The following is a 24556-nucleotide window of genomic DNA, read 5'->3' as shown; positions in this document are numbered from 1 at the left end:
TCGGGTATGGACGAGGGCCCGAGGCTGCTTGGCTGGTATTCTTCTCCTGTGGACCAGGCACACCACCACCACCACCACCAAGACCAATAGGAACAGCAGAAGGCTCCCAGCAGTTACTAAGGAGACCGCCAGTAACAAGGGAACTAGGAAATAAAACGTTTGATTGGTTTATCCTTCAAAACATGACTAAAAATGCCTTACAGCTTGAGTGTGCAACTTTCACCTTTTTACTTTAAGACTCAGATCATCTATGAAAATAATCTACTTCATCCAAACAGGAGTGGCCATTCTATTTAATACAAACTCATCCGTAGGCTACTCATCATGCGGGACCGCCTGCATCCACCTTATACGAAATAAGCAGCAGGAGTACAGCGCCTAATTAGTTTGAGGCCTATAGGGCAATCATTCAAAGTGGCGTTGTAGCATCCTTTTTTCTCAACTGGAGTACCAAAAGGATGGGTGCTTGGTCCCCTTCTCAGTATTTTCAACCTCCATTGTTCCAGCTTCCAGTTATCTATACTCACATGATTTTTCCTGACAGTGCTATATGCTGATAACATGCAGCTCTATCTGTTGTTCCTAATAGGCAACCATACTGTTTGGATCTCAGCCTGCCTCACTGATATCTTAAAATAGATACCATATGATATCTAAGACTGAACTCCTGGTTATCCAAGCAAGTCCTTCTGCTCAACTTCTTGTAGGCCTACATGCAATTGATTGATTGATTGCATTTATCCCACCCCCCCCCCCCCATAACGTTTTTAAATATTAACTATTTGGGGATGATAAAAGCTAGTCTGCCGAATCTGTCTGTCCCTCGGTGTGTGTGTGTGTCATATAAAAACCTTATTGTAGGGTGTTGTCTAGAAAATGTATTAGGCCTAATACACAATATAGGATATCAGTGATGTATAAAGGATAAGAAACACCACAGAACAATAGGCTAATAGATTCACAGTGATTTTTATTAACAATCAAAAAGGCTACAATGAATGATAAAAAGTATGGCCGGGAAAAAAAGGTTTTAAAAGTGTAAAACTTTATTTTTTCCCTGACACTATGGACAACAGCTGAGCAGGGTTTTTTTTTTTTTTATCCTAAACGGGACAAAGTTCATGATTTGAAAAATTAAAACAGTTCCAAAAGTTGAAATCTTATTCAATCAACTCTTTGGGCTGATCTCAGAACAGAGCCACGCGGCCAGGCTGCATGGCGTGAGACCCTCTCTGCTTCATGATTGGCCACAGTTCAGAAAGGCTACCGCTCCAGGATCTCCTACAGTCACCTGCTTAACCAATCAGCGTGAAGCTTCAGCGTCCAGTACCGCCCCCTTTGCATTGTTAACCAATCAGTGCGGAGCAGGGCGGGACCCCATCGATCACCGAGCTTTGCTTACCTATCGCAGTGAAGGGTTGATAGGGAGCCAGGGTCTGGGGTTTTAGTTAACGAGTGCCCTGCGGTCGGCGGTGGTCTGAACGGAGCCCAGCAGATAGCTCAAATCTCCCAACCCCGAAACCATGTACCCGCTGCTGTGTGTAGCCGCTCTGCTCGTCCTGTTCCTGCTGTGGATCAAAGTTAAAGGTCTGGAGTACGTGATCGTGCACCAGAGGTGGATCTTCGTTTGTCTGTTCCTGCTGCCGCTTTCCGTCATATACGATGTGTACTATTATGTGCGCGCGTGGCTCATTTTCAAGATGTGCTCGGCGCCCAAACTGCACGACCAGCGCGTGCGCGACGTCCAGCGACAGGTGAGTCCATTGTCATCTCTGATGGAGTCTGTGCGCAGCGCAGGTGTGTGTGTGTGGGTGTGTGTGCGCGCGCGCGCGCGCTCAATGGAGGGGATTTGTGTGACCAGTGAGGAATCTGTGGTGCTAATGTGATGTGAAAACATAAATGAAATGTAACCAGAGCTGTACCTTATCTAAGCCAGTCCATCATAACAACAAGTAGCCTATAACTAGCAAAGTCATTTTCATTCCGTGTTGCTGAACGTTTACTCTACCATCAACATGATGAATGGCTTGATGAGTTATAGGAGATGGCATGTCTTCTGCAAGGAATCATGGGTACTGAGTGAACTCACAGGGTGGCTACTGTCTCACGTGAGATGGTGATGGTGAGTTGTCAATGATGCTGTGATAAAATAATTCCATCCCTGCTGCTGACGCTATTGTCTTATCAGAGTTATAACTTGGTGGTTACAGTTATCAGATATTACACAAGTGTTGTATCCACTCACCTATTACCTGCATTGTTTACATGGCATGCACACAGCATGTTGTGAGGACATGGTTATACTTAGTTATTATAAATCCACACAGTCTTTACTTTACCCCTAGTATCATGGCTGTCCCCAAATGAGAAGTGTTATGTGAAAGATTATGAAAGGAACAGAATACAGTTAGGCTATTGCACCATTGTAACAGCTCTTATCAATCTTCGTGATGATGGTAGTCCTTTTACAATGTGTACCTTTTAATAATTCATTCATAGAATAAACTGAGTCCATGTTCACTGTCATTCAAACTTCCCGCAGGTGTTTATAAAGCCAATCAGTGCCAAAATGCAGAATTCATCGCTTCAAATATTTATTCATTGACCTGTATTCAACCAGGCCGTTCATTAAGAACATATTCTTATTTACAATGAAGGACTTTGCAAATGATAAATTCAATGTTCCCTATGCCTACATGATAAGTGGCAGTTTTGTTAATCTTTATGATTAGGCTTCATGTTCACGCAGGGACATAACACAAGGCGGCACAGTCGTCACTCTTGATAAGTGATCAACACACTTAATCAGTTAAGAAAATGGAGTGAATATAATGACGTCATATAGCAATAAATCATCCCAGGTATGAACACTATTCCATTAGTTCCCACTGGAAGTAGTTGAAGGCACTACTTGTCTGTACTTTATCTCAATTGATATAGTGGTATTAAAAGCATCACTTTAACGTACTAACTCTGTGTGTCTGTCTTCATGCTGGGCTGCAGCTTGAATCATGCTGACTGTGATCATTTGGTTCCTAAAAGGATTTGGTTAGGATGGGACAGAGGAGTTTGAAATGAAGTAGATGTGATCAGATTAGGCCTGAGAGAGCTTTAGTTATTTGGACCCTGAGGGAATAATGAAGTCCTGTTTGGACTCTCAGCCCAGGTTGAGAGAGTTGCAATGAGCTGCCAAGCCCTTTGACCTACATCAATGTCCTCTTTTACACCAAGAAAAGAGTGAGTATACTGGATACTGGCTACTATACTAACCTGCTGTATCTGTATTCTGACACGTTTCAGGTGCGTGAGTGGAGGAAGGACGGCGCTAAGACCTACATGTGTACGGGTCGACCCGGCTGGCTCACGGTTTCCCTCAGGGTGGGCAAATACAAGAAGACGCACAAGAACATCATGATCAATATGATGGACATTCTGGAGGTGGACACAGAGAGGCAGGTAAGAGGACAGACACCAGATGTGTTGGCAAATGTTTTTAATGAGTGAAATGTTTCAAGCAACATTTAAAGGGGACATATTATTATGAAAAACTGACTTTTAAAGTGTTTCTTTCTGCACACAATCACATATTTGTTTTTTTTGGTGTCCCTACCATCACACACATGCTGAAAAAAGACAACCCTTTCAGTTTCTTTTGGGCGGTTTCGGTCAGAAAATGTGTGAATCAGCATGCTGTTTGTTTGAGCAACTCTCTACAGCTCATTGGCATATTATATATATATATGTATATAGTCCCATTAAATATATTTCAAACGGCAGAAAAAGCACTGTCACTGTGTAACTGATAACTTTATTGATGGCTGGGTTCAATTATTGGGCCATTTCAACCGCATGGAACTGTTCAGCCCTAAAGGGAACGCAGCATTCTTCAGTGTTATTAATCAAAGCCAGGGTACCATAGCTGTACATGTACTTGAAGGGTACTGCAGTTTTTACGATAAGATTGTTCGCACTAACCTGCGAGATCTGGAAAACAGAGGATTTGCCTTGTTCTAAACAAGCTAACAGCCGAAGGAACCCTGTGCTTAATAAGCAGCAAATCAAGTGTGTTAAAGGTGAAATATGTATTGATTGACAAACACAGGGATGACCAGATAATAAGGGGGGAAGAAGTCACTCTACAAACGAGCAGAAAAGAAACGGAAGAAGTAGTAGCTTCATAGCATTGTACTGTTGTTTGGTATTGTTTCGTTTGCGCCATCGTGATGTACCACATTTATGCCTTGCCCTCCGCTGTGCATTCTCTAGCCAAAGCTGTTCCCATGATCCCGGCAACTTCATGAGGTCATGAAACTCCTTCTTTTGTTATTGTATTGACCGTAAGCCCCCTGTATGCAGAATATTACATAGTGTGCGTTTAAAACGTGTGGGATCATCTTAAACAACGTTATTATGGCCCAAGAATAGCAATGATGCAAGATGACACAGATGAGGCTCAAGTGGTCATCAATCAGTTTTCACTTGAACCACGTCTTTACCATCAGTGATCCTTGTTTTGTTTTTTTCAGGTGGTGAGAGTTGAGCCACTGGCCAACATGGGTCAGCTGACGGCTCTCCTCAACTCTATTGGCTGGACGCTGCCCGTGCTGCCCGAGCTGGATGACCTCACCGTGGGTATGTAGTCTGTATTATGCCTAGGGGAATATTGTTTTCTTGGGAAGCATCATGTGCTGCTCTCTGGTTTCTACAAATAGAGAAGGGAGCTGGTGTAGAACCTGCAGCCCCTACCATCACTCACTGCTTCCTGTTTACAGCCTTGGCGACTTCTCTAATCGTGTTAGGTGATTGATGTTTCTAGCTCAAAAGACCAAACTGGCAGGAAATGGCTGCAGTGTTGGAAGCACCCCTGGATCGGGTTTCATAATGGATTTCCTGATGCCATAAACTGCGCATCAACAGTCTAATGTTTTCCCATCAGGCCGCGGTACAATCATTTATTCTGATGTCAGCGCGGGCACGCACACACTGCTCTGTGCTCGTGTGTTTGCCCGCTGTTGCTTGGAAGATATTGAGTTACTCAGAGCAAATGTTTGGTTCTCTGTCTCCTCTCTCAGGTGGTTTGGTGATGGGTACGGGCATTGAGTCATCCTCTCATATTTACGGACTGTTCCAGCACATCTGTGTGGCGTTTGAACTGGTCCTAGCTGATGGCAGCTTGGTGCGCTGCACTGAGGTGAGCACGGACTGAGTGTGTGTGTGTGTTTGTGTGTGTGTGTCCAGCGGCCTTTATCTATGAGTTATGACACTTTTCTTTAGGCCTGACTTCCAGCGTCACCTCAGACTCTCTGTACTTTCTCCTGCATTGGCTTAATTTCCCCGCAGGGTATCATCACCTCATCTCATATTCATATCATAAGTGCTCCACTCGTGGTTCTCAAGATGCTGTTTGTATATTGGAAATGAAGAACTCCTCTGTCTAGTGATCAGGCTCGTAGCTGGATCGATAAGCCCAGAGTTTATTTTATTTATTTATTTACTTTAGGGACAAGGCATATTAATGAAACATATACATGTATCAGGATATTGAAGGCCCAACACTGCTGCTGTCAGTATTTATGTAACAAAAACTATATTTATAAAAATATATCGGTAGTTATTAACTCAGGACACAGTTAGTATCCATTTTAACACTTCTAATGTATGTCCCTAAATAATCCCATAGACAACATCTATATTTCTGCCTGCAGGTAATAATAAAATGATTTAGAATCTTTTCATGGCACGTCTTATGGATTTTATCGCAATCAAATCTTAACATTACCCATCCCTACAGTTCAATGAGCTTTCTGATAGCGGTTGTCCTTCTCCTCCAATGCGAGGCACATACGAGGGACTGTAAGACTTTATTGTATAAACATAAACATAAGAAATTGTGCTTCCTGTTTATGAAGCATTCCAGCTGTGTTCTATCTTTTGAGCCGAGAACTTCTCAGTGAACTGTTATTGCCACTGTCAGCGGACGTGAGAACAGGTTTCCAGCACTATAATCATTTGTCTTCACAGTTTGGGACATGCTAAACATGCCTCTTGTTATGGGCTTGGTTAACTCAAATTGATATTAAAGATGAAATAGTTTCTCGTGGCACAGTGGTAAGAGCGTCTCTGCCTCACAGCGGACCCGGTTTTGAATCCGGCCCGGGTCAGTTATCTGCATGTCTTCCCCTCTTTGCTCCATTTCAACTCTCTCTGCAAATCTGTTTAATAATAAAAAAATGCCAAAAATAATCTTTAAAAAAAATAGTTTTCAGTTAAATCCTACTGGTAAATGATTACATAAAATAGAAATCAGAGGCATGGGGAAATATTAATAACTAACTCCAGTCATCAGAGTAGAGTTGCAGTGTGGCTTGTAACAGTAGCATGCCGTACGTCAAACGTAGTGAGTTAAGCTAGAGAGTTGACTCCTTGTGGAGAAGATAAACTGGTCGATGATGTGGGGTCCGCCATTGTTGTAAGAGCCAACATTCGCAACCCACAATCGCCACTCGGAGCAAGCCCTAGATCTGTGGACAACTTGTTCTGCCTCAAAACATTTTTTATAAATGAAATGACTTTTATCTGTCACGTTAGGAGGAGAACTCGGACCTGTTCCACGCCGTGCCTTGGTCCTGTGGAACCCTGGGCTTCCTGGTTGCAGCTGAGATTAAAATTGTCCCCGCTAAAGCCTGGGTGAAGCTGCACTACGAGCCGGTCAGGGGACTGGAGAACATCTGCAAACGTTTCACTGAGGCATCGGAGAACAAGCAGAACACGTTTGTGGAGGGACTCCAGTACAGCCTGGACACCGCTGTCATCATGTCGGGAACCATGACTGACCACGCAGAGCCAGATAAGGTAACATGAAAGAGTTTGTCAGAGAGTTGACTTGTTTGCACATGTTTGGTCACTCTTAACCTCATTTTCGACCCCCCCTCTCGGATGACAGATCAACAGAATCGGCCTGCACTTTAAACCCTGGTTCTTCAAACACGTGGAGGGCTACCTGAAAGGCGACAGCGCTGGCGTTGAATACGTCCCCCTGAGACACTACTATCACAGACACACACCCAGCATCTTCTGGGAGCTCCAGGTACACCCACACATATACAGACGCCGTTTAGGTGACAGCATATGTCCGACAGATTTTGGCTTGTCATCATCATATACGTCGTATACTCACTTTCTCTTTACTACACTCTAATGTTCATTCTCTGTCATATACACACATTTTACACATGCACGCACGCACGCACGCGCACACACACACACACACACACACACACATACATGCCATTAGTGAAGAAGGCTTGGCATTTTTTGTTTTCCGTAACAGTAAATGGGGTGATGAATTATGCATGGTATTGGTTTGACAGATATCTGGGGAGCTAGCTGTGGGCTTCTGGTCTGTTTTCTTGTTTTGCAGACAGTGCAGAGGGAAGTCAGAAATGGAGAGTAATGTGTTGGTTGTGGTGATGTGAGTGAGCGCGTGGCCCTCTGGTGGAACATAAGAGAAGTGCAACTGGATTGTATCTGCTCAAACAGCTGTTATAGCACAGAACACTATATAATGAAAAAGCCACAGTAGACAACAGCAGTATGCTTATGATCTGTGTAATATTAAAGGATGAGGGACTGTGTTGAAGTCAGGTTGGCTGCATTTCCCTCCGCAACATTATTCATAAATAACTTCTGCGTCTTTTTGATGTAACATATTGACACCCAAAGATGAAATATTTAATCAATGAGTCAGTTTTTGCCAAATTGGATTGGCTCAATTCAGATACTATGATTTAAGATGAAAAACTCAAACTTGAACCTCCGGGCTTCCTTAGATAATCAATCGGGTCTGACTTAAATCCATCAGACCTCTGAATTAGTTTTATATTCTACCACAAACAAATTATCTCAAATCACATCAGAGAGTTGGTTTAACATGAAAATATTTCAGTTGAATTTGGCAGCATTTCAATTTTTACATTAGGTTGTGAGTCATTTGAGTGCAATTGCTAATAACATTCAAACCCATCAACCCTCAAACAGCAAATCCTCACATTTGAGAAGCATTTTTGGCTCTTCTATTCAAACGATTAATTATTCAAATCTTTCCTGTGATTGATTTCTTGTTTCAGCACTGCAGGTTAGAGCCCCTCTGGCGGCGTCTTTTAACCTGTTTGTGTTCGTCTGTGTGTATTTGTCTTTCTCCAGGATATTATCCCCTTCGGCAACAACCCCGTTTTCCGCTATCTTTTTGGATGGATGGTTCCTCCTAAGATCTCTCTGTTGAAGCTCACCCAGGGAGAGACCATCAGACGGCTTTATGAACAGCACCACGTGGTCCAGGACATGCTGGTTCCCATGAAGGATATGCAGGCGGCCATCACATGCTTCCACACGGACATAGAGGTTAGTGAATGAGGCCACAGAAGGAGATACTCGCTGTTCGTCGTGCAATTTATATACAGTATATGGTGCGTACTCCCGCTCAAACTCTTAATCTGAATCGTGTTGTGTGATTTCAGGTGTACCCTCTGTGGCTGTGTCCATTCCTCTTGCACCCAGGCAGAGGGATGGTCCACCCCAAAGGTCAAGAGGGGGAGCTGTATGTGGACATTGGGGCTTATGGAGAGCCCAGAGTCAAACACTTTGAAGCTAAAGCATCCGGGCGTAAACTAGAGAAGTTTGTCAGAGATGTGCACGGGTAAGCACCGAATATTACATGACATTTTAGTCATTGTCACCGATATTGATATTATCACACCCAGTACAAGTGCTGACACACCTTTAAAGGTGTACTCTGTAACTTTGGGTGTGTCAGGGAAGTGAACATTTTCTAAGGTATTTTCTGAATAAAAAAAAACTTTCCTCATAGGAAAATTAGGTCCCTTGAAACACTGTTTGAAGTTAGAAAGCTACCTTAATGTAACTGTTTCACTATTGTTGTTTACAGCAGCATTGCCCACAGTTTAGTTTTTTAGAAACATTCTGGATTTACGTTTGGTTCCAGATGCTTCAAAATTATTTAATTTTGAAATATGATTGTAGAATTATTCAATACTAAGAATGACATTCAGATAAAAAAGGTTTTTTTAAACCTCTTCAAATGTAAACAAAATCCCCCTCCACTGAAACTGCATAGTGCACCTTTTTAGGAAATAAACATAAAGTATTTTTGCGCTAGACCATATAACATGTATAATGACACCACACTGAGACATGTGCCATCCCCCTCCTGCAGGTTCCAGATGCTGTATGCAGATGTGTACATGGACAGAGAGGAGTTCTGGGAGATGTTTGACGGACAGCTGTATCACAGACTGAGAGAGGAGCTGGGCTGTATGGACGCCTTCCCCGAGGTCTACGACAAAATCTGTAAATCTGCCCGACACTGACACCCATCACCGGTGTCCCACCTCAGCCCCGCGCCACAGATGCAAAGGCACTGTCTGCAACTCACAACTCTCAGAAATGATTTAAGGTGGAATTAAGCTTTGAACACACTAATACCAGCTAAAATGTGTGGTATTCCATCAATGTGAAGTACTGTAATGAATGTATCCTCTTTTTCCTTTGTCTATACACAATACGTTTATTTCTACATTCATGTTCTGTATGCTGCTGGGCCGCAAACCACATGTGTACTCGCACAACTTGGACATTTTGCTCCAAATGTTTTTTTTTTTTTTTTTTTTTACAATGTTTCCTTTTCCCTATCAAGGACATTTTGCATTACTTTACTATCAGTTTTCCCAAGTGCCATACACTCTGAAAACATGGCTTCATAATAAGCGCCATAAACATATTTTAAAATGTATAGCCTACTTTTGTGATAAATCTATGACATTTTTAGTCCAAGAAAAGAACAATTATTTCGTGAGTTCAATGAGACTAACGGTACTTTGATATCAAAATTGAGATTATATCACCAGGACTGTGTAAGGTTTGAATTATTTAAATAAAAGCTCTTTTCGGCAATACCATTGTCATTCTGCTTTTATACGTGCCCTAGTGGGCTACTAACCAACCAACCAATGAGCTGATCGGAGCTGTTCGTAACTACTCGGATATGTTCGGAACTGGTCGGGGCTGTTCGTAGCTGTTCGGAAGGTTTTTCCAGAACTCCTCCTGACCGACCGACACCTGTGGTTCCGCCCTCTTGGTGAGCTAACATTAGCGACAGTCACTCTCCGCAGGTAAAGTTTCTGTCACAGCCGAACACCGTTGCAACAGGCTGCAAAAGGAAATAAAGGTAAGCTTTACTCGGAGATTTACACTGAAAATTACACCACTAACTCCTTTAGAGGACTTACAGGACAGTGAAACAGTACCGCAATAGTTTTCTAGTGAAGCTAACTCACGCTAAGTTCCACGGTTAACTTCAGCTAACGCCAGCTAGCCGCTAGTCAGTATGGTTTAATGGGTTTAACCTTTTGCAGCAACCAGAGTTAATTAACACTAACAACAAGGTTACATTTTGTGAACTGTATTTGTGTCCACCTCGTCAGCCCTGAGCTGTGGTTTGTTAGTGGCTTGCACGCTTAGTTTAGCTGCAGTAAGACTTGTGCGTAGTGATATTACAGTGAGCTGAGAGGACAATACAAACTGGGTAAGGTCAACTCAGAAAACCAGTTACCAACAACGCGGAAGTTTGTTGCCTAGTTGTGGTACCGGTAAGTTAGACTTGCACTGAATTCAGCATGCAATTAATACAACGCCAACCTGTTTTAATTGCATGTGGAAGCTGTCCCAGTAACAATGCATTCTTATCTAAAGGTCACAAGATACAGTCAGCGTATCCACAACAAGCAAACACCTGTGACCTGCAGTGCTCGATTACACTTTCACCCAGTTTGCTTTCAATATGCTGCATGTTGTCATATCCTCACTGTGTCACATGGATTGTGTCCACAGGGACAGAGGCTCTGGCGTGGAGCAGCACCAGGTGCCAGGTCGGTGCAGTGTTTACGCTGGAGACTACGGTGGAGTCCAGACTGGAGGAGAGAGGCATTGGAGGAAGCATGTCCACCGACCAGGAGCCCACCTTCACAGTCAAGCTGATGCAGCTGCTGCTACTCTCCACCTACTGGGGGATGCAGATATGGGTCACCTTCATTTCAAGTAGGTATAACAGCGGCAAACAAGTTAGTGGTGGAGGGCAAGAGAGTAGTAACTCCAATAGATATATGGAGCTACCACTCTCTCATAGATAGATTAGAGAAGAGAGTGTTTTTTGGGATGTTTCTACATGCACAACACAAATAGAATGAAGTGCTGTTTCAGCGTCATCCCAACGTGGCCACCTTGAGGTGCAATCATAACACCTGTATTTTCCTATGACTGCATCTCCCAGAGTGCCTTAGGTGCACCTTTGTATAATCTCTAACCAGTTTTGTTTAATGGCCGCCTACATCCAAACCATGACTGTTTATTAATAAAAAAAATCTACCCCAGTTACTCAACTGGTTACTTCAATCTAGGGTGTGTCTGTGTGAAGTCTACTGTACACAATATGTTGCTATGGTGTTATGTATCTCATTGTGACGTTATTTATGCAAATACAATCTTCTTAAAACCATAGTGCGGAAAGTAAAGTAAAGTCATGTCATCATCTGCTTTTCCGGGGTTGGGTCGCAGGGGCAACGGATCCAACAGGATCCCAAACTTCCCTTTCCCAGGCCACTTCAACAAGCTGGGACTGGGGGATCCCGAGGCATTCCTAGGCCAGTATGGAGATTTTAGCCTCGTTTGAGTAGGAGCCGTCTTGCTCAGACCCGCACAATTATGATGCGCGTCTTGCTGTGCGCTCAGAAAGACGCGCGTCATAATTGCGCAGGTCAAACGAGGCTATTATCTCTTCACCTAGTCCTGGGTCTGGATGTGCCTGGAACACTTCACTAGGGAGGCACCCAGGTGTCGTCCTTACCAGCTCCAACCACTTCCTCTGATTGCTTTCTACGAAAAGGAGCAGCGGCTCTGCCCCAAGTTCCTTAAGAATGACTGAGCTTCTCACTTTATCTCTAAGGGAGATGCCAGCCACCCTTCTGAGAAAACCCATTTTGGCTGCTTGTACCCATAATCTCATTCCTTTGGTCAGTGCCCAGCCTCCAACACCATAGGTGAGGGTTGGAATGTATATTGACCAGTAGATAACAAGCTTTCCCTTACGGCTCAGCTCTCTTTTCGTCACAACAGTGAGTGCGGTAAAGTGAATGCAATACCTCCCCTTCCGTTGTCCCCAACTTGCGAACAAGACCCTGAGGTACTTGAACTCATTGCCTACCGTGAGTAGCAGAGAGTAAAGTAGAGCACATCTTTGGCATTTGGATTGATACGTGTCTGAAGTTGTCGACATACACATAGCACAGTAAGGTGTATACACCTAAATTGGAATATCTTGTATCTGAATTTGATGAATCGTACTCCAGCTGTGACCAAGTTTAGGTTGAGTTCATTCTTAAATGGCTTCTCTCTCTCATTACTATCAGTCCATGTGAAAGAAGTGACTGCGATGAATGGTGTTATGGAGAGAAAAAGCACAACCATTAGTTTTTATTTTTGTGTATTTTCTGCACAGGCTTTGTGATGGACCACCACCTGAACAGACACACTTACGGGTTCATCCAGAGTCTCCTTGTCCCTTTCTACCTCCACTTGGGTTCAGCCTGTGCTTTCTTTAACCTCACCATCTACGCCGTGTATCATCCCAGTGACATGCTGGATGACAGAGAAGCATTTCAGGTAAATTGCTAGTCCAGGGTTCCCGCAGGGTCTTAAAAGCATTGAATACATTTTTCTCAAAATAAGGCGTTGTGTTGAATTTTTTACCAAGGTCTGCATTTTTTGGATTGCCCTTTTAAATACTTGGAGAAGGGTCTTTGTGACAAATATGCACGCTTGGATTTTTGTTATTTAGAGTATAAACATCCTTCACAAAGGTATTGTTACAGTATATGAATGTGAGTTAATAATAAATGTTCTTTATTAAACGTATCTTAAATTGCGTCAGAATTTCCATTTTTATTTTCCTACTTTTGCCAGTATGGCCTGACTTTGGGAATATATTTCAGTTAAGTGGCATTACAAAGGTACAACCCTGTTGTTACACATCATCACATTTACTAAAAGAATATTTAAGAATATTCCTTTAACCTCTGACTCTCCGTTCCCTCTCCCCTCCAGATCTTCATCTTCTTTGTGTCTGTGACGGTGGCGGCCGTCAACGCTCAGTGGTTTGGTCAGATGACGTCAGAGATCATGGCGGACATGCACCTCATCGAGCAGTCGTGTGGATTGGGCCAGGATATCGGCCTGTCATCCAACCGCGAGGCTTACGCCAAGCTGTGCGAGACGGACGTCAAATACAGACACCTGAGCGGGCGCCTGTGGCTCTACAGACTGCTGTCCTCGCTCTGCAACCTCTGCTGCATCGGCTGCAACCTGTACAGCCTCTGTCACATGGCCGAGAACCTCGCCACGCTTTAGAAAGCAACACGCCAGCTGGACTCGCTCTCACGCCACTCTCTCGCCAATCTAGACACTCACAGAATGTTGTACCGAAGCAGTACGTTATATATTTAAGTCTTCATCGGTTATGAGATAAAAGACTCTTGTTGTTGTACTTGTGCCTTTGGGGAATCATGAAATGACGCAGCCTTCATGCTCAGACTTTGGCCCTAGTTATTATGGGTCACTGAAGCGGCATTTCTGTCCTGAAATCAGTTCCTGCAGTGCTTCATCTTTCACCCAGTGTGCCTGAGCCCCATGGCAACCCACGAGATTTCTGTTTAATATTAACTTTGCCGTTACAATGTGGTACCTCTTCAGCAATGCAAAACATGAGGAATGTTTTTAAAAACTCCGTGCTAGCAGTATCGGACAGAAAACAGACCAATGCACTGCAGCTCCTTTTTTATATGGAAGGGGGCTTGGTACTGTTCTTGTTGTTTGGGAGAGGTTTAATACCTTGTCCACTGTGGGATTCTACAGGTTTATCTGGCTTACCTTCTGTTCTTGAGTCCTTCTGGATGCTGCTATGAAGAAAGGGCTCAAACACTTATGCAAACATCACTGCTTTTAGCCTTTTAGACTATCCTAAACACATTGCCCCTGTGTTTTTTTTTATTGGAGTTCAAATATTACTGTTGGCGAACAGTTCCAGCTTATTGATCTGCAAATGATGCCGATGTTAGAGCTGTTGTTGAATATTATGTTGGTCTAGTTTTGAGAGTAGGTCCTCCAACAGAATGATCAGCAGTGCTGAGCAGGCTTAATGAGGATTTTTTTAATAATGTTGCATTGATCCAGGGTGTACTACAGAGGCAGAGATGTTTAGGATGTAGAAAGTATTGTTCAGACTTGCTGAGATGATGTGGGTCGATTTCCTCTAAACATCTGCATTCTGTAATAGTTGTACATAGCTCCCAAATAATCGTGGTGGGAATTTTAAAAAGTTGTGTGCCTTCACAATAACTTTACTGGTGAAGTTGAGAGGAAAAAAGAAGAAACCTTTTAAAGACCTGGATGAAATCTCTGCACAAGCCACTGACCATCTCAGTCTGACTGCCATGTTTGCCGTTACTTTTCAGTGCCTTAGATTTTAAATTAGGCATATCTTGTGATACTGGTGAAATAAAGATTTGAATGAAATGTGGGTACTGTAACAACTCCATTAACTGTATGTCAGCCAAATATTATGCTATGTTCTCAGGTGTCAGAGCTGTTTTTAGTCAATTTGAATGTATATAGATGATATCCTTGTATTGGTTTGTTTCCCGCAGAGAGGACCTGTGGTAAGTCATACAGTATATTCTTGTATTTGTTTTGCACGTGTTGAAAATGTTGACTAATGGTATGACGGTAACTCCTTGATGCAACTGTCCAAGTGTGTTGTCTGCCTGCTTTTTTTGTTTTGCCTGTATGACATGTCCATGAAACCAAAGAAACATTCATCACCATGTGACATCAGGGCAGAGGAAGCTGTGTACAGACAACTTTCTTCTTTATCTCACAATTGTCCCGACTTGACTGATGACGGTGCTTATTATGTGATGTTAATAGAAAATACAATGCAATATGACTTAGCAGTTGTAGGCATTTTGTTGTTAGATCGGCCGGTATGAATCAATAATGAAAGCTTTGTGCATTAACATAAAATCTGTAATTGGATGGGAAATTGTTGGAAGAGCTTTCTGTATTAATTACAATGCGAGTTAAATGCTTGAGATAATGGATTATAATTGTGAGTGTGGCTTGTGTGGTATTGAATGCAAGTTGCCTTGAGGTCACTCCCTCAATGGTTGTGGGATTGTATCAAGGATTTTTGATATTAAAACATGTCATTTCTCAGTTATGTGCTCTTTCTTTTAGAAGGGGGGGGCGATGTGATGATCGGACAGGAGGGGGACTGTAGCTCATCAGTCTCAACAGGATTGTCCAGAATGTCTTAAAATAAAAAAATACCAATTACTCTTAGTACCATTTTGAGGATCTTGGAAAAGTATTTTTAGAATCATTCAGGACCATCCCTGTAAATCAGCTGCTAAATTAAGTTTAAATGACACCTGTGAACAAACAAATTCCAAACAACACATCGTGTTAACACGTTTATTTTTTAATGTAAAAATACATAATTGCTACAAATCCATGGTTACTGTGTTTGCGATGAGCAATCGGCATCAACAGTCCACAAGCCACTCCACCTACAAAGTGAATATTAATCTAAAAAAAGTAATAAATATAAAATGATGTAGATAAAAATTTAAGAAAAAAAAGGCAAACTTGTACCTGACTATTAAAAGTTTAGAAAACCCTTGTTTCTCTTATACTTACAAAAAAGTACAACAATAATCTCAATGTGAACAATGACCAACAGGAAGTGAGGTGGCTCCCTTCACCCGGCGGGGGCCACCTCGGGTAAAAGTGCGAGAACATTGTGTCAAGAAAAACAAAACTAACGGATCTCTTTTTACAATTAACAAACTGGAAGTCCAGTTTGTTAATTCTGCATAGAGAGAAACACTTACAGCAACTGACCATTCTGTAATACTGAGCGAGCAAAATGTAAACTAATAATCTTAAATCACCTCCCAGAAGGAGGCAGCAACATCATTTAAAGCCACAATCCTTGATGGTGAACCAAGCGTCCACTTTGGTCGTTTGAACTGAAGGATGAGGTCAGATCGCTGTTCCTCTGTAACAAGCTTTAAACAGTGTATGCACAACAGGTAATGACTGTGTGTCACTGTGCTTACAAGGCATTTTAAGTAACATTCGGTGTTAACAGCAAAGGCAATAAGGAATTAAGGATTGTGCCTTTAAAATAACCATTACCTAATAACCCCATGATTCGACCGTTCACAGCGATGCTTTAAACTCACGCCTGTGAGAGGAAACATTACATCATCCCAAAATTCAACCAGAATTCTGTTTGTCTAAATGTCAGGAAATGTTGACACATAAATATTACTGGTTCCATGTTTCCCTTCTTCCCAATGCTCCACCGTGTACAGTATCAAAATACAAATATTTAAAAAGGAAACACCATCTTAAAAAAATCAACCCACAATCCCTCTGGAGGGTTCGTAACCATGGCGGCAGCAAGAGAGTCGGAGTGACGGCGTGGCGACCCACATTTTCCATCCATGCTTCGTCACTGCTGCTGCTAAAAGACTCCATAAATAATAGTCGTACTAAAATAGACTTTTTTCCTGTTCGACAGCATTAAAATAATAAAATCCAGTGTCTGTGTCATACGACCACCTTGCCCTTGATGTCCAGCTTGGTGTTTTCACTTGCTTTGTTGGACTGCTCCTCCGTGAGAGTGATGTAGGAGTACACCAGGCTGCCCGCAATACTGCAAAGTGCAAACACACAGGTATCATTATGTTAAAGGGCAAGCAAACACTGCCCTGTGACTAAGAGTGCGAGTTACAACTAGCATGCCTCAACTTCTTTCTCTGTCATGATTTAAATAAGTAACCTTGAGTATAGGAGGATTTGTGAAAAGACGTCTAGACCTTTGAGAATACATTAGAAAATAAACCATGTCATGTCATACCTGATATTCAAACCTACGAAGTTCGTCCAGGAGAAAATGTAGTCCCCACTGAAGACCATCCCAATGTATGTCACCAGGACATTCTGCATAATGGACAGAATATTCATAAGTCAGTCTGGGCTTTTTCGATTTTTTTTTAAATATGAAACTTAGACCACACAAATCAGCAGCTTACCTTGATGCAGCCCACGATCGTAGTTGTTAACGCAGAGTTGTATTGTGTACAGAGCACGGTGGAATACATCAGAACAAACCTGCCAAACAGCCAATGTTATCATATTAGACATTACTCAACACTTGTTGAAGCACAAAGTCAGAGTTCACGATGTTAATGCAACAAAGGATCATGGTGAGCTTCAAGCTGATATTAAAAAGGCACGGCCATAGACATTTGGTGTAATCCAGGTGTTCACTTCTGGCACACACACACACACACACAAACAAAACAAACACAATCTTGCCTGCTTGCACATGCACACACATCACATATAAGCTTCGGTCTGTATTCTTACCCCATGATGCAGGAGAGGGAGAACTGGGTGAGGAAAATGGCATCAGACCAACCATCATAGTCCAGCGCCTGACAACAGAGGCACAGCGTGAGAAACGACATAAAACATAGGGCTTCAAAATTCACGCAAATACACATGAAAGGAATGTCCGTGAAAGCAGGTGGAATTATGTCTAAGAGTTATTTTAGTTCAAAAAAGGCGCACGGGTGGCGTAGTGGATAGAGCGCGTATTATATTGGCTCCGGCCTTGGTCGCAGGTTCAAAATCGTCCCGTGGACCTTTACAGCAGGTCATCCCCCCTCTCTCTCTGTCTCCCCATTTGAACTCTGTACTATCAAATAAAGCTTGAAAATGCCAAAAAATAACCTTAAAAAAAATTAAAATAAAAGTGGTAAAAAGTGGTAAAAAGTTAAAGTTGCTATAAGGAACTTTTTTTAAGGAAGTTTTTGTTGATTTTAGTGGCACCTTTGGACAAAAGCAGTAGTGATTTTTCTACACCAGCGCCTACGTGCATGCCGTTGGAGGGTGTATTTGTTTAGGAAGCGAGTAGAAGGGAGAGAGAGAGAGAGAAAGAAAGAGAGACCGCAGGAAGCACCACGCTGAGGTAATGCATTTACATGTGACAATGTGAGATTATTGATGATATACTGACGGCGGTGAAGCAGATGAAACTTTGATTTAGCACCATTCGGAAAACACATGCTTTTCCGTTCTGCCAGCCGTAAATAGTTGTGTTAGTTCCTGGGAAATATAACTAGCAATCAGCGGCCTGGCATTTATTTTAAGTAAGGAAATAAAGATTAACTGCACTAAAACGTACATGGCCCAATCAAAGTACTCAAATCGAAGCTTCAAATAGCTTTTACAGTAGTAGTGTAGTGTAGTAATGTGTATCACTACTGAGGTTATTCAGTAAATGGAGTTTGTAGGAGTTGCTGTAATAACTCTACGAGGTGCATAATAGCAGCTTTGTGCCTTTTCTGGCTGCTGGGCCCCAGCTGGGCAAAGCAGACGGTCTCTGCCAACACTCACCAACAAACACAGCACACACGCGTATGTGCACTCACTTCAATTTGAGATTAAACAAGCCGATAACAACACCACGAAACTTGACGTGATAGCCACTGTTCAAACTTTTACATATCTAATGAAAACAAATCATCCACGAATACATTTGGAATGTTTTGACAGAAGGCTGAAGGAAATTGAGCTTTACATAGAAGGGATATGGAACTGCTCACCTTCTGTATATCTCCAGTCAGGTGAGCCAACAGCATGGTGGGTAGGATCATAAATAACGCGTTATAATACAACAATCCATATTTTCCCAATTCCTGTGCGTGGAAACAGACGGGCAGCGAGCGACGGGAACATGAAAAACAAGCACAGCCAGAACAGAGAGGGTTATTCACATGGCTTTCAATGCATGCCTCACTAACTAGCATACAGATGTCATACATACCCAGACCACTGCACTACCTAGAATTTTTCTAGTTTGCATTTATGAGATTCTCCATCCTTTGCACAATACTCCCACACATCAACCGCCCCCCCCCCCCCCCCCCCCCACCCACACACACACATCTCCGACATCATAGACTAAATCTGGAACAAACACACACACACACACACACTGCAGACATCACAGACTAAATCTGGAACAAACACACACACACACACACACACACACACACACGCACACACTGCAGACATCACAGACTAAATCTGGACCCAGTTCTGCCTCTGCTGTAACGTGAGAGCCTAGCAGTCTGCAGCTCATGTGACAGAAGACGACTAAAACGAGCTACCTCTGACAGTGAGGTAGCTCGTTTTAGTCCCTTTAAAGTCAACCAAAATAAACAGTAAAGCTGCATAGTGATTCTTTATCTAATGAACACATATTCACATATAACAGCGATAATCAAAATCAAAGCCAACTCGTAATGTTTTTATGTTCAGCCAGACGCCGAAGGACACTTTGGCGTCTCTGAATTCACCAAGGCCAAAAACAGCTCCGGGGGCCAACAATGGTTACTATTCATCGGGCCCCGGCGCTGCTGCTGCCACATACCTTAGCATCTAATTTTTGTTTCACATAGGCTCCGTTGGCTGCAGTCAGCACGTCGTTCATCAGGATGAACACGTAGCCCTCCATGTCAAAGGACAAGTCAGCGCTACGGGCAAGAGATGAGAAAGAACCATTTAGCCTCGCTTTAAGGCAGGGGGCTCTTTTAACTACACGTACACAACATGTGTCTTATGACCTCTGGAGACAGTATAACTCAAGTGAGGACATATATCAGGACGGGACAACCGTTTGTAGTTAAAGGGTAATTTGGGTTGTGTGAGCAGGCAGGACACCTGGATGTACTAGTAGAAAACTTACCTTGCGGCTATGAACGCCCCGAGGATCATTGTAAATACTGTGAGCTGGACTGGCCTGGAGAATTTCTTCCTGCCAAAAAGGTCAGAGACAGTAGAGCAATGAAATCCAATCCGGGCTGCTTTGAGACGGAATATAAAAGCCAGCCAGCCACCAAAACAAGAGCAAAAAAAGAACAGCTCAGTGTCATAGGAAAGTAGGTTATAGCTTACTTGAGCAGAAGCACCTCAGCCATCATTGTGAACAAGATGGAGAACCTCCTGAGGACTGTAAACATGGGCAGGCTGGTGGGGAAAAAAAGGACAAACAGATTTTATTTACTCAACTGTGCCCAGTGGACTCCCCATGAATGATGGCACCAAATCAACTTTCTTCTATTCATTACTCAGACTAGATCATTCTGAGGATAAGTAGGACATACTTCAGCCTTTTGGTTCCAAAAAGCCCAGTGATTTGATTCCCCACATACAGCAGAGGCAGAGGAAACGTCTGTAAATAAATAAATTAAAAAGGAAACATCAGTGGTCATCATCACACTAACACATAAACTGATTTTTTTGTTTTGTTTAAAGAAATGTAAAAAGGTGCTCTCACCTTGCGAGGTATGCTCTCATCATACTCCGGGAAGCTGATCACCTTCCCAGCCCTTCCCACCCACAGCACAACCACTGTGGCCAACATCTGCACACACACAAACGCAGTCAACACACACTTGAAGAATGAACCATTTATTTGCTCTATATCTCTCAGGTGAAGCGCGTGTGTTATTAAAAAATATGTAAATTATTACACTTACCTGTCCAATGCCCACGCATATTGAGGAGGGGAACCTGGAACAATAAAGTGGATTCCGTTAGATACATTCTAGCTTTGTGATCTCACGGTGTGGCAAACCTTTCCCCAACACTGGTTTAACACATATTTCCAAACATGCTGCTGTACGTGAAGCTCTCCTACTTTCAGTCTGTAAGCACGTCGCTAGCAGAAAAAAGTTGCCGTTAGCTAACGGGCTGCACCGTCTGAAGCATGAGCAACTTCCAGCTCTTAGCTTAAAAGCTAACGCGTTAGCTTCGCAGTCTACGTTGAATTAGCTACGGACGTTACCGGGGAGCCGTTACCTGTAGTTAGTGAGGACACTTTTGTTCACCACGACGATGAAAAACGAGCTCACGCCGTAAAATCCGGCGGCGAACAGCCTCACAAAGACCGTCGGCGGTTTGTCCGCCATCCCTGACGAGTCCTCAGTCCCTACTGAGAGTCTTCTCTTCCTCTGCTGCTGCCATCACTGCACTGTGTGTGTGACACACACAAACACACGCACGCACACACAAACACACGCACGCACGCACGCACGCACACACGTTGACTTATGCCACTTCCAGGGACTTTAAATAGCATTCACTAATTTTATGGAGAATTTGCCTACTATAAAAAGTAAAAAGTAGGATAGGTTTATCGGGGATATTGTAGAAACCGTTCCAAATCAGTTTGAAAAAAAGTCCCTTAATTCAGACGCGCGCGCACCACTCACACAAGGGGACATGGATGCCACACATGATAGAGTGCCGTTTAGCCCTACAGCACGAGACCTATCGCTATGCACGAGACCTGTCCCTGAAATTGGCCTAATTCAATTTTCACTGATCAGAATCTTTGATATTTGGCTAAATGAGGTGGAACTGGAAAAGATGCGTTGAGGCAATAGAAGCGGAAGCAGGGCTATGTTTATGAGTCTGTCTTTAAAGGAAGACAAGAAAGTTTAGCAGTCGAAACATCTCATGGTAGGCCTAGTTAATAATAATCTGTAGGCCTAAAAACATTCAAGTTAAATTATCATGTCAGACTAAATGAACCTTTTTGGATTAATCCTGTTTCAGCATTGTGACGATGGATTGTCTGGCTCTTCCAAATGGGTTTTTAATAATGGAGGATAATTTTCTCACTTTATTCTCAGTTTATTACAAGCATCAGGAGATAGGCCTATGTGGTTTTCGCTTGGATGAGTAGGCCTATTGTAATAATCGGCAAAGTAACTAATAACTAGCTGTCAGACAATTGTAGTGCAGTCAAAAGTGCAATATTTACCTCTAGGCATGATGGAGGAAATAATAAAGTAGTATGACATGGCTCATATATTCCATTGGAATATCTAAGACAGTTGTTAGGACCCTGACTTCCCGCGGTAAACGTGTCCACACTTTATATCAGAAAAATAATACAACTGTTATATTAGAACAGGGTTGTAAAGATACCATCATGTGTTCGTGAAGCTCCACCTTTATCCAGATTGTCCAACAAGTAACAAAATTGGGTTTGTCACGTTTACTATTCAACCACCAGATGGAGGCAGAGCACAAGCTCAGTGGTGGCATCACACTACCAATTAAAGTATTAGTCTTAACCATGTTTTATAATACAGAACGATAATCCCAATTTAAAAAGAGTGCAGGAGCAGCCCAGTGTGCAGTAGAGAAGCAATGGCTCTGAAATAAACAAACAAAATGCAATGTTATATGGCACAGCAATAGTTTAAATGGTGGTAAACTTCATAGAAGACACAACCAAGAATAACATAGAAATACCAAGAAAAATTAATCTGAGAAAATGGTTTATTTTGGACAAAATGTCCGTGTCTTAGTTGGAACCTGCTTGCAGAAACACATTCACTATGCTTCATAAACAGCTCTATATCTTTTAACCTATAGCCTCACATTGTGTTCATTAAAGTTCCAACTGTAAAGCAAAGTTATGTAATTGTCATTTACTTGTGTCTCCACTCAATACATGTCACATGGAGGGTTGACAGAATTCATCTCTGAATATATTGCCTTACATAAAAGTCACATGTAAACCACTGCTGGCAACTTTTTTTTTTTTTAATTACAAACACCACTGGTGTTCAACCAGCATTAAGAATGAATCATCAAACCGGACTACCCTTTCCCAAACTTTTGGATCTAGTGTTTTCATTTGCATTTTTTTTTTTTACTTTTCACCTATTCCAAAAGAATTGAACAGGCACAGTTGATGTCCTACAGCGAGATGGATCTAAATATACAACGACCCCTGAATGAAGGCCAGCTTCCTGACCTGACCTCGCACAGTCCCCATGTGTATTTTGGCAGGTGTTCTGTGGGATACAAAACCTGACGTGTCTCTGATAAGAAATGTGTTCCTGCATACGCCACGTTGCCAAACAGAGAGCAGATCTGCTGACCCAAACCCTCATTCATTTCTTTTTGGAAAGTACCAGCAGCGAAGGGACACCTGACCTGATCATCTGAGCCATGTCTGCACTCAACGCATCCCTTGGATACTTTGTGTCAGTTGTGGTTTCTGCAGCCTTAGTTCGATTGCTCCTTAAGAAATGGCCACGGTTCAGCTTCGTCTCAGAGTTTTCATCCTCCTTCATGCTGGTGGCATGTTGGTTGGAGGTGCAGACCATAGTGGAGGTGGGTGAGTGGGCCGGGGGCTTAGGTCCTGACGTGACTCTCACCATGCTGTTTGCAGTGCTGCTAACCAACGGTGTGATCTGTGGCGCCGCCTCAGGGAATCCCAACCAAGTCGCGCTGAAGTTCTTGCAGCTGGAGGCCACCACCCTGCCCACTCTGCTTGCTGTTGCAGCCCAGTTCCTGGGGGCCCACCTTGCCCTTCTTGTAGCTACATACTACTGGAATCTGGAGCTCTCAGACATGCACATGATCAAAAACCTGATGGCCAGAGAGTGCAGCACATCTCTGATGGTGTCTTTGCAGCAAGGGTTCTTCACAGAGGGTGTGTGCGCACTCGTCTTTCACCTGGTCCATCTCAACCTCCGAAACAGACACGCTCTGATCCGTGTGCCCCTGATCGCTGTCCTCCTCACTTTCCTGTCCACAACAGGTATGTTTGAGGTGAACCTGGCCTCTTCTTTATCATCATTGCAGGAATAAGGGTTGAAATCCACTTTTACACAGAAACCTTGGATTTCTACATGTTTTATACTTTTCTTGAATACAATTTTAAAACCTTTGTATTGAAACAAATGCATCCACACACTGCAGACGTCAAGCTTTATGATGTTGTATTATTTTAGTTTGCTTGTGACATTTTCATTGATGGTATTTTGATGTTTAGCATCAAGTTTATGCTCAGAAATTATTACTTTGAAATACTTTTTTGTTGAGTTTCTTGGACACCGCCTTGGCATCAGTCTTGTAATGAATAAGTGGCTAACAAACCTAACTTCTCCATTCTTTTCTGCAGCCAGAGGCTACACCTCAGCGTACATAAATCCATCTTTGGCCTATGGCCTCACATTCCACTGTTCAGGGTTCACCCTCATTGAGTATGCAGTAGTCTACTGGCTGGGCCCTTTCACAGGTACAGGACATGAATACAAAGTTACAGTATATGTGCTCTACCTATCTGTTCTGTCATAGTGAACACACCGTTTACTGTTAATGTCTCTTTTCTAGGCATGACTCTGGCTATTCTCTTCTACATGGGAAACATTCCAAGGATCTTTGCCAGGAACCTGTTCTATGGTCAGAAGACACGTTTCAGAGTTCCAAAGGGGGAAATAGGAGACAAGAAGAAAAAGTGAAAAAACCAACAGGATGTTTATTTTTA

At 42.8% G+C, this 24556-nt stretch overlaps 4 protein-coding genes across 4 annotated transcripts; 3 read left to right on the top strand and 1 right to left on the bottom strand.

Annotated features, from left to right (window-relative positions):
• The first annotated feature begins 1420 nt into the window (after positions 1–1420).
• dhcr24 (24-dehydrocholesterol reductase) lies at positions 1421–9886 on the top strand. The gene is made up of 9 exons (XM_080033304.1): positions 1421–1754; positions 3301–3456; positions 4527–4632; positions 5073–5191; positions 6589–6852; positions 6944–7087; positions 8203–8400; positions 8517–8695; positions 9233–9886. Exons 1-9 carry the CDS (start codon positions 1524–1526, stop codon positions 9384–9386), a joined length of 1551 nt encoding a protein of 516 aa, XP_079889430.1. The 5' UTR covers positions 1421–1523; the 3' UTR covers positions 9387–9886.
• Positions 9887–10128: 242 nt separating this feature from the next.
• Positions 10129–15332, top strand: LOC307254691 (transmembrane protein 205). Its single transcript, XM_080033169.1, has 4 exons — positions 10129–10243; positions 10906–11112; positions 12569–12732; positions 13174–15332. Exons 2-4 carry the CDS (start codon positions 11013–11015, stop codon positions 13474–13476), a joined length of 567 nt encoding a protein of 188 aa, XP_079889295.1. The 5' UTR covers positions 10129–10243; positions 10906–11012; the 3' UTR covers positions 13477–15332.
• Positions 15333–15605: 273 nt separating this feature from the next.
• Positions 15606–21208, bottom strand: slc35d1a (solute carrier family 35 member D1a). Its single transcript, XM_080032479.1, has 12 exons — positions 21064–21208; positions 20742–20775; positions 20540–20626; positions 20367–20434; positions 20158–20229; positions 19949–20017; positions 19634–19736; positions 18804–18896; positions 17563–17630; positions 17226–17304; positions 17051–17133; positions 15606–16846 (listed from the first exon to the last, which is right to left on the bottom strand). The coding sequence occupies exons 1-12, from the start codon at positions 21171–21173 to the stop codon at positions 16741–16743; spliced, it is 972 nt and encodes a 323-aa protein (XP_079888605.1). The 5' UTR covers positions 21174–21208; the 3' UTR covers positions 15606–16740.
• A 2024-nt stretch (positions 21209–23232) lies between these two features.
• On the top strand, positions 23233–24530 carry aqp12 (aquaporin 12; the record flags this gene model as incomplete). The annotated part of the gene is made up of 3 exons (XM_080032442.1): positions 23233–23827; positions 24191–24307; positions 24403–24530. The coding sequence occupies 3 exons, from the start codon at positions 23233–23235 to the stop codon at positions 24528–24530; spliced, it is 840 nt and encodes a 279-aa protein (XP_079888568.1).
• Positions 24531–24556: the final 26 nt, after the last annotated feature.

This window comes from Ammodytes marinus, assembly GCF_949987685.1.
Source record: "Ammodytes marinus genome assembly, chromosome: 8".
Lineage (NCBI taxonomy): Eukaryota > Metazoa > Chordata > Actinopteri > Uranoscopiformes > Ammodytidae > Ammodytes > Ammodytes marinus.
The sequence above is the reverse complement of the archived record's forward strand: the minus strand, read 5'-3'. Positions and strand labels throughout refer to the sequence as shown.

Bases quoted from the DNA above. Each gene is read 5' to 3' on its own strand.
- LOC307254691 (XM_080033169.1), top strand. From the start codon at position 11,013: ATGTCCACCGACCAGGAGCCCACCTTCACAGTCAAGCTGATGCAGCTG. The intron at 11,113-12,568 runs GTAGGTATAACA...TTTTCTGCACAG, and splicing joins ATGGGTCACCTTCATTTCAA to GCTTTGTGATGGACCACCAC. The intron at 12,733-13,173 runs GTAAATTGCTAG...TCTCCCCTCCAG, and splicing joins ATGACAGAGAAGCATTTCAG to ATCTTCATCTTCTTTGTGTC.
- slc35d1a (XM_080032479.1), bottom strand. From the start codon at position 21,173: ATGGCGGACAAACCGCCGACGGTCTTTGTGAGGCTGTTCGCCGCCGGA. The intron at 17,305-17,562 runs GTAAGAATACAG...GCTGTTTGGCAG, and splicing joins TCCCTCTCCTGCATCATGGG to GTTTGTTCTGATGTATTCCA. The intron at 17,134-17,225 runs GTAAGCTGCTGA...TCCATTATGCAG, and splicing joins CGATCGTGGGCTGCATCAAG to AATGTCCTGGTGACATACAT.
- dhcr24 (XM_080033304.1), top strand. From the start codon at position 1,524: ATGTACCCGCTGCTGTGTGTAGCCGCTCTGCTCGTCCTGTTCCTGCTG. The intron at 4,633-5,072 runs GTATGTAGTCTG...CTCCTCTCTCAG, and splicing joins GCTGGATGACCTCACCGTGG to GTGGTTTGGTGATGGGTACG. The intron at 8,401-8,516 runs GTTAGTGAATGA...GTGTGATTTCAG, and splicing joins GCTTCCACACGGACATAGAG to GTGTACCCTCTGTGGCTGTG.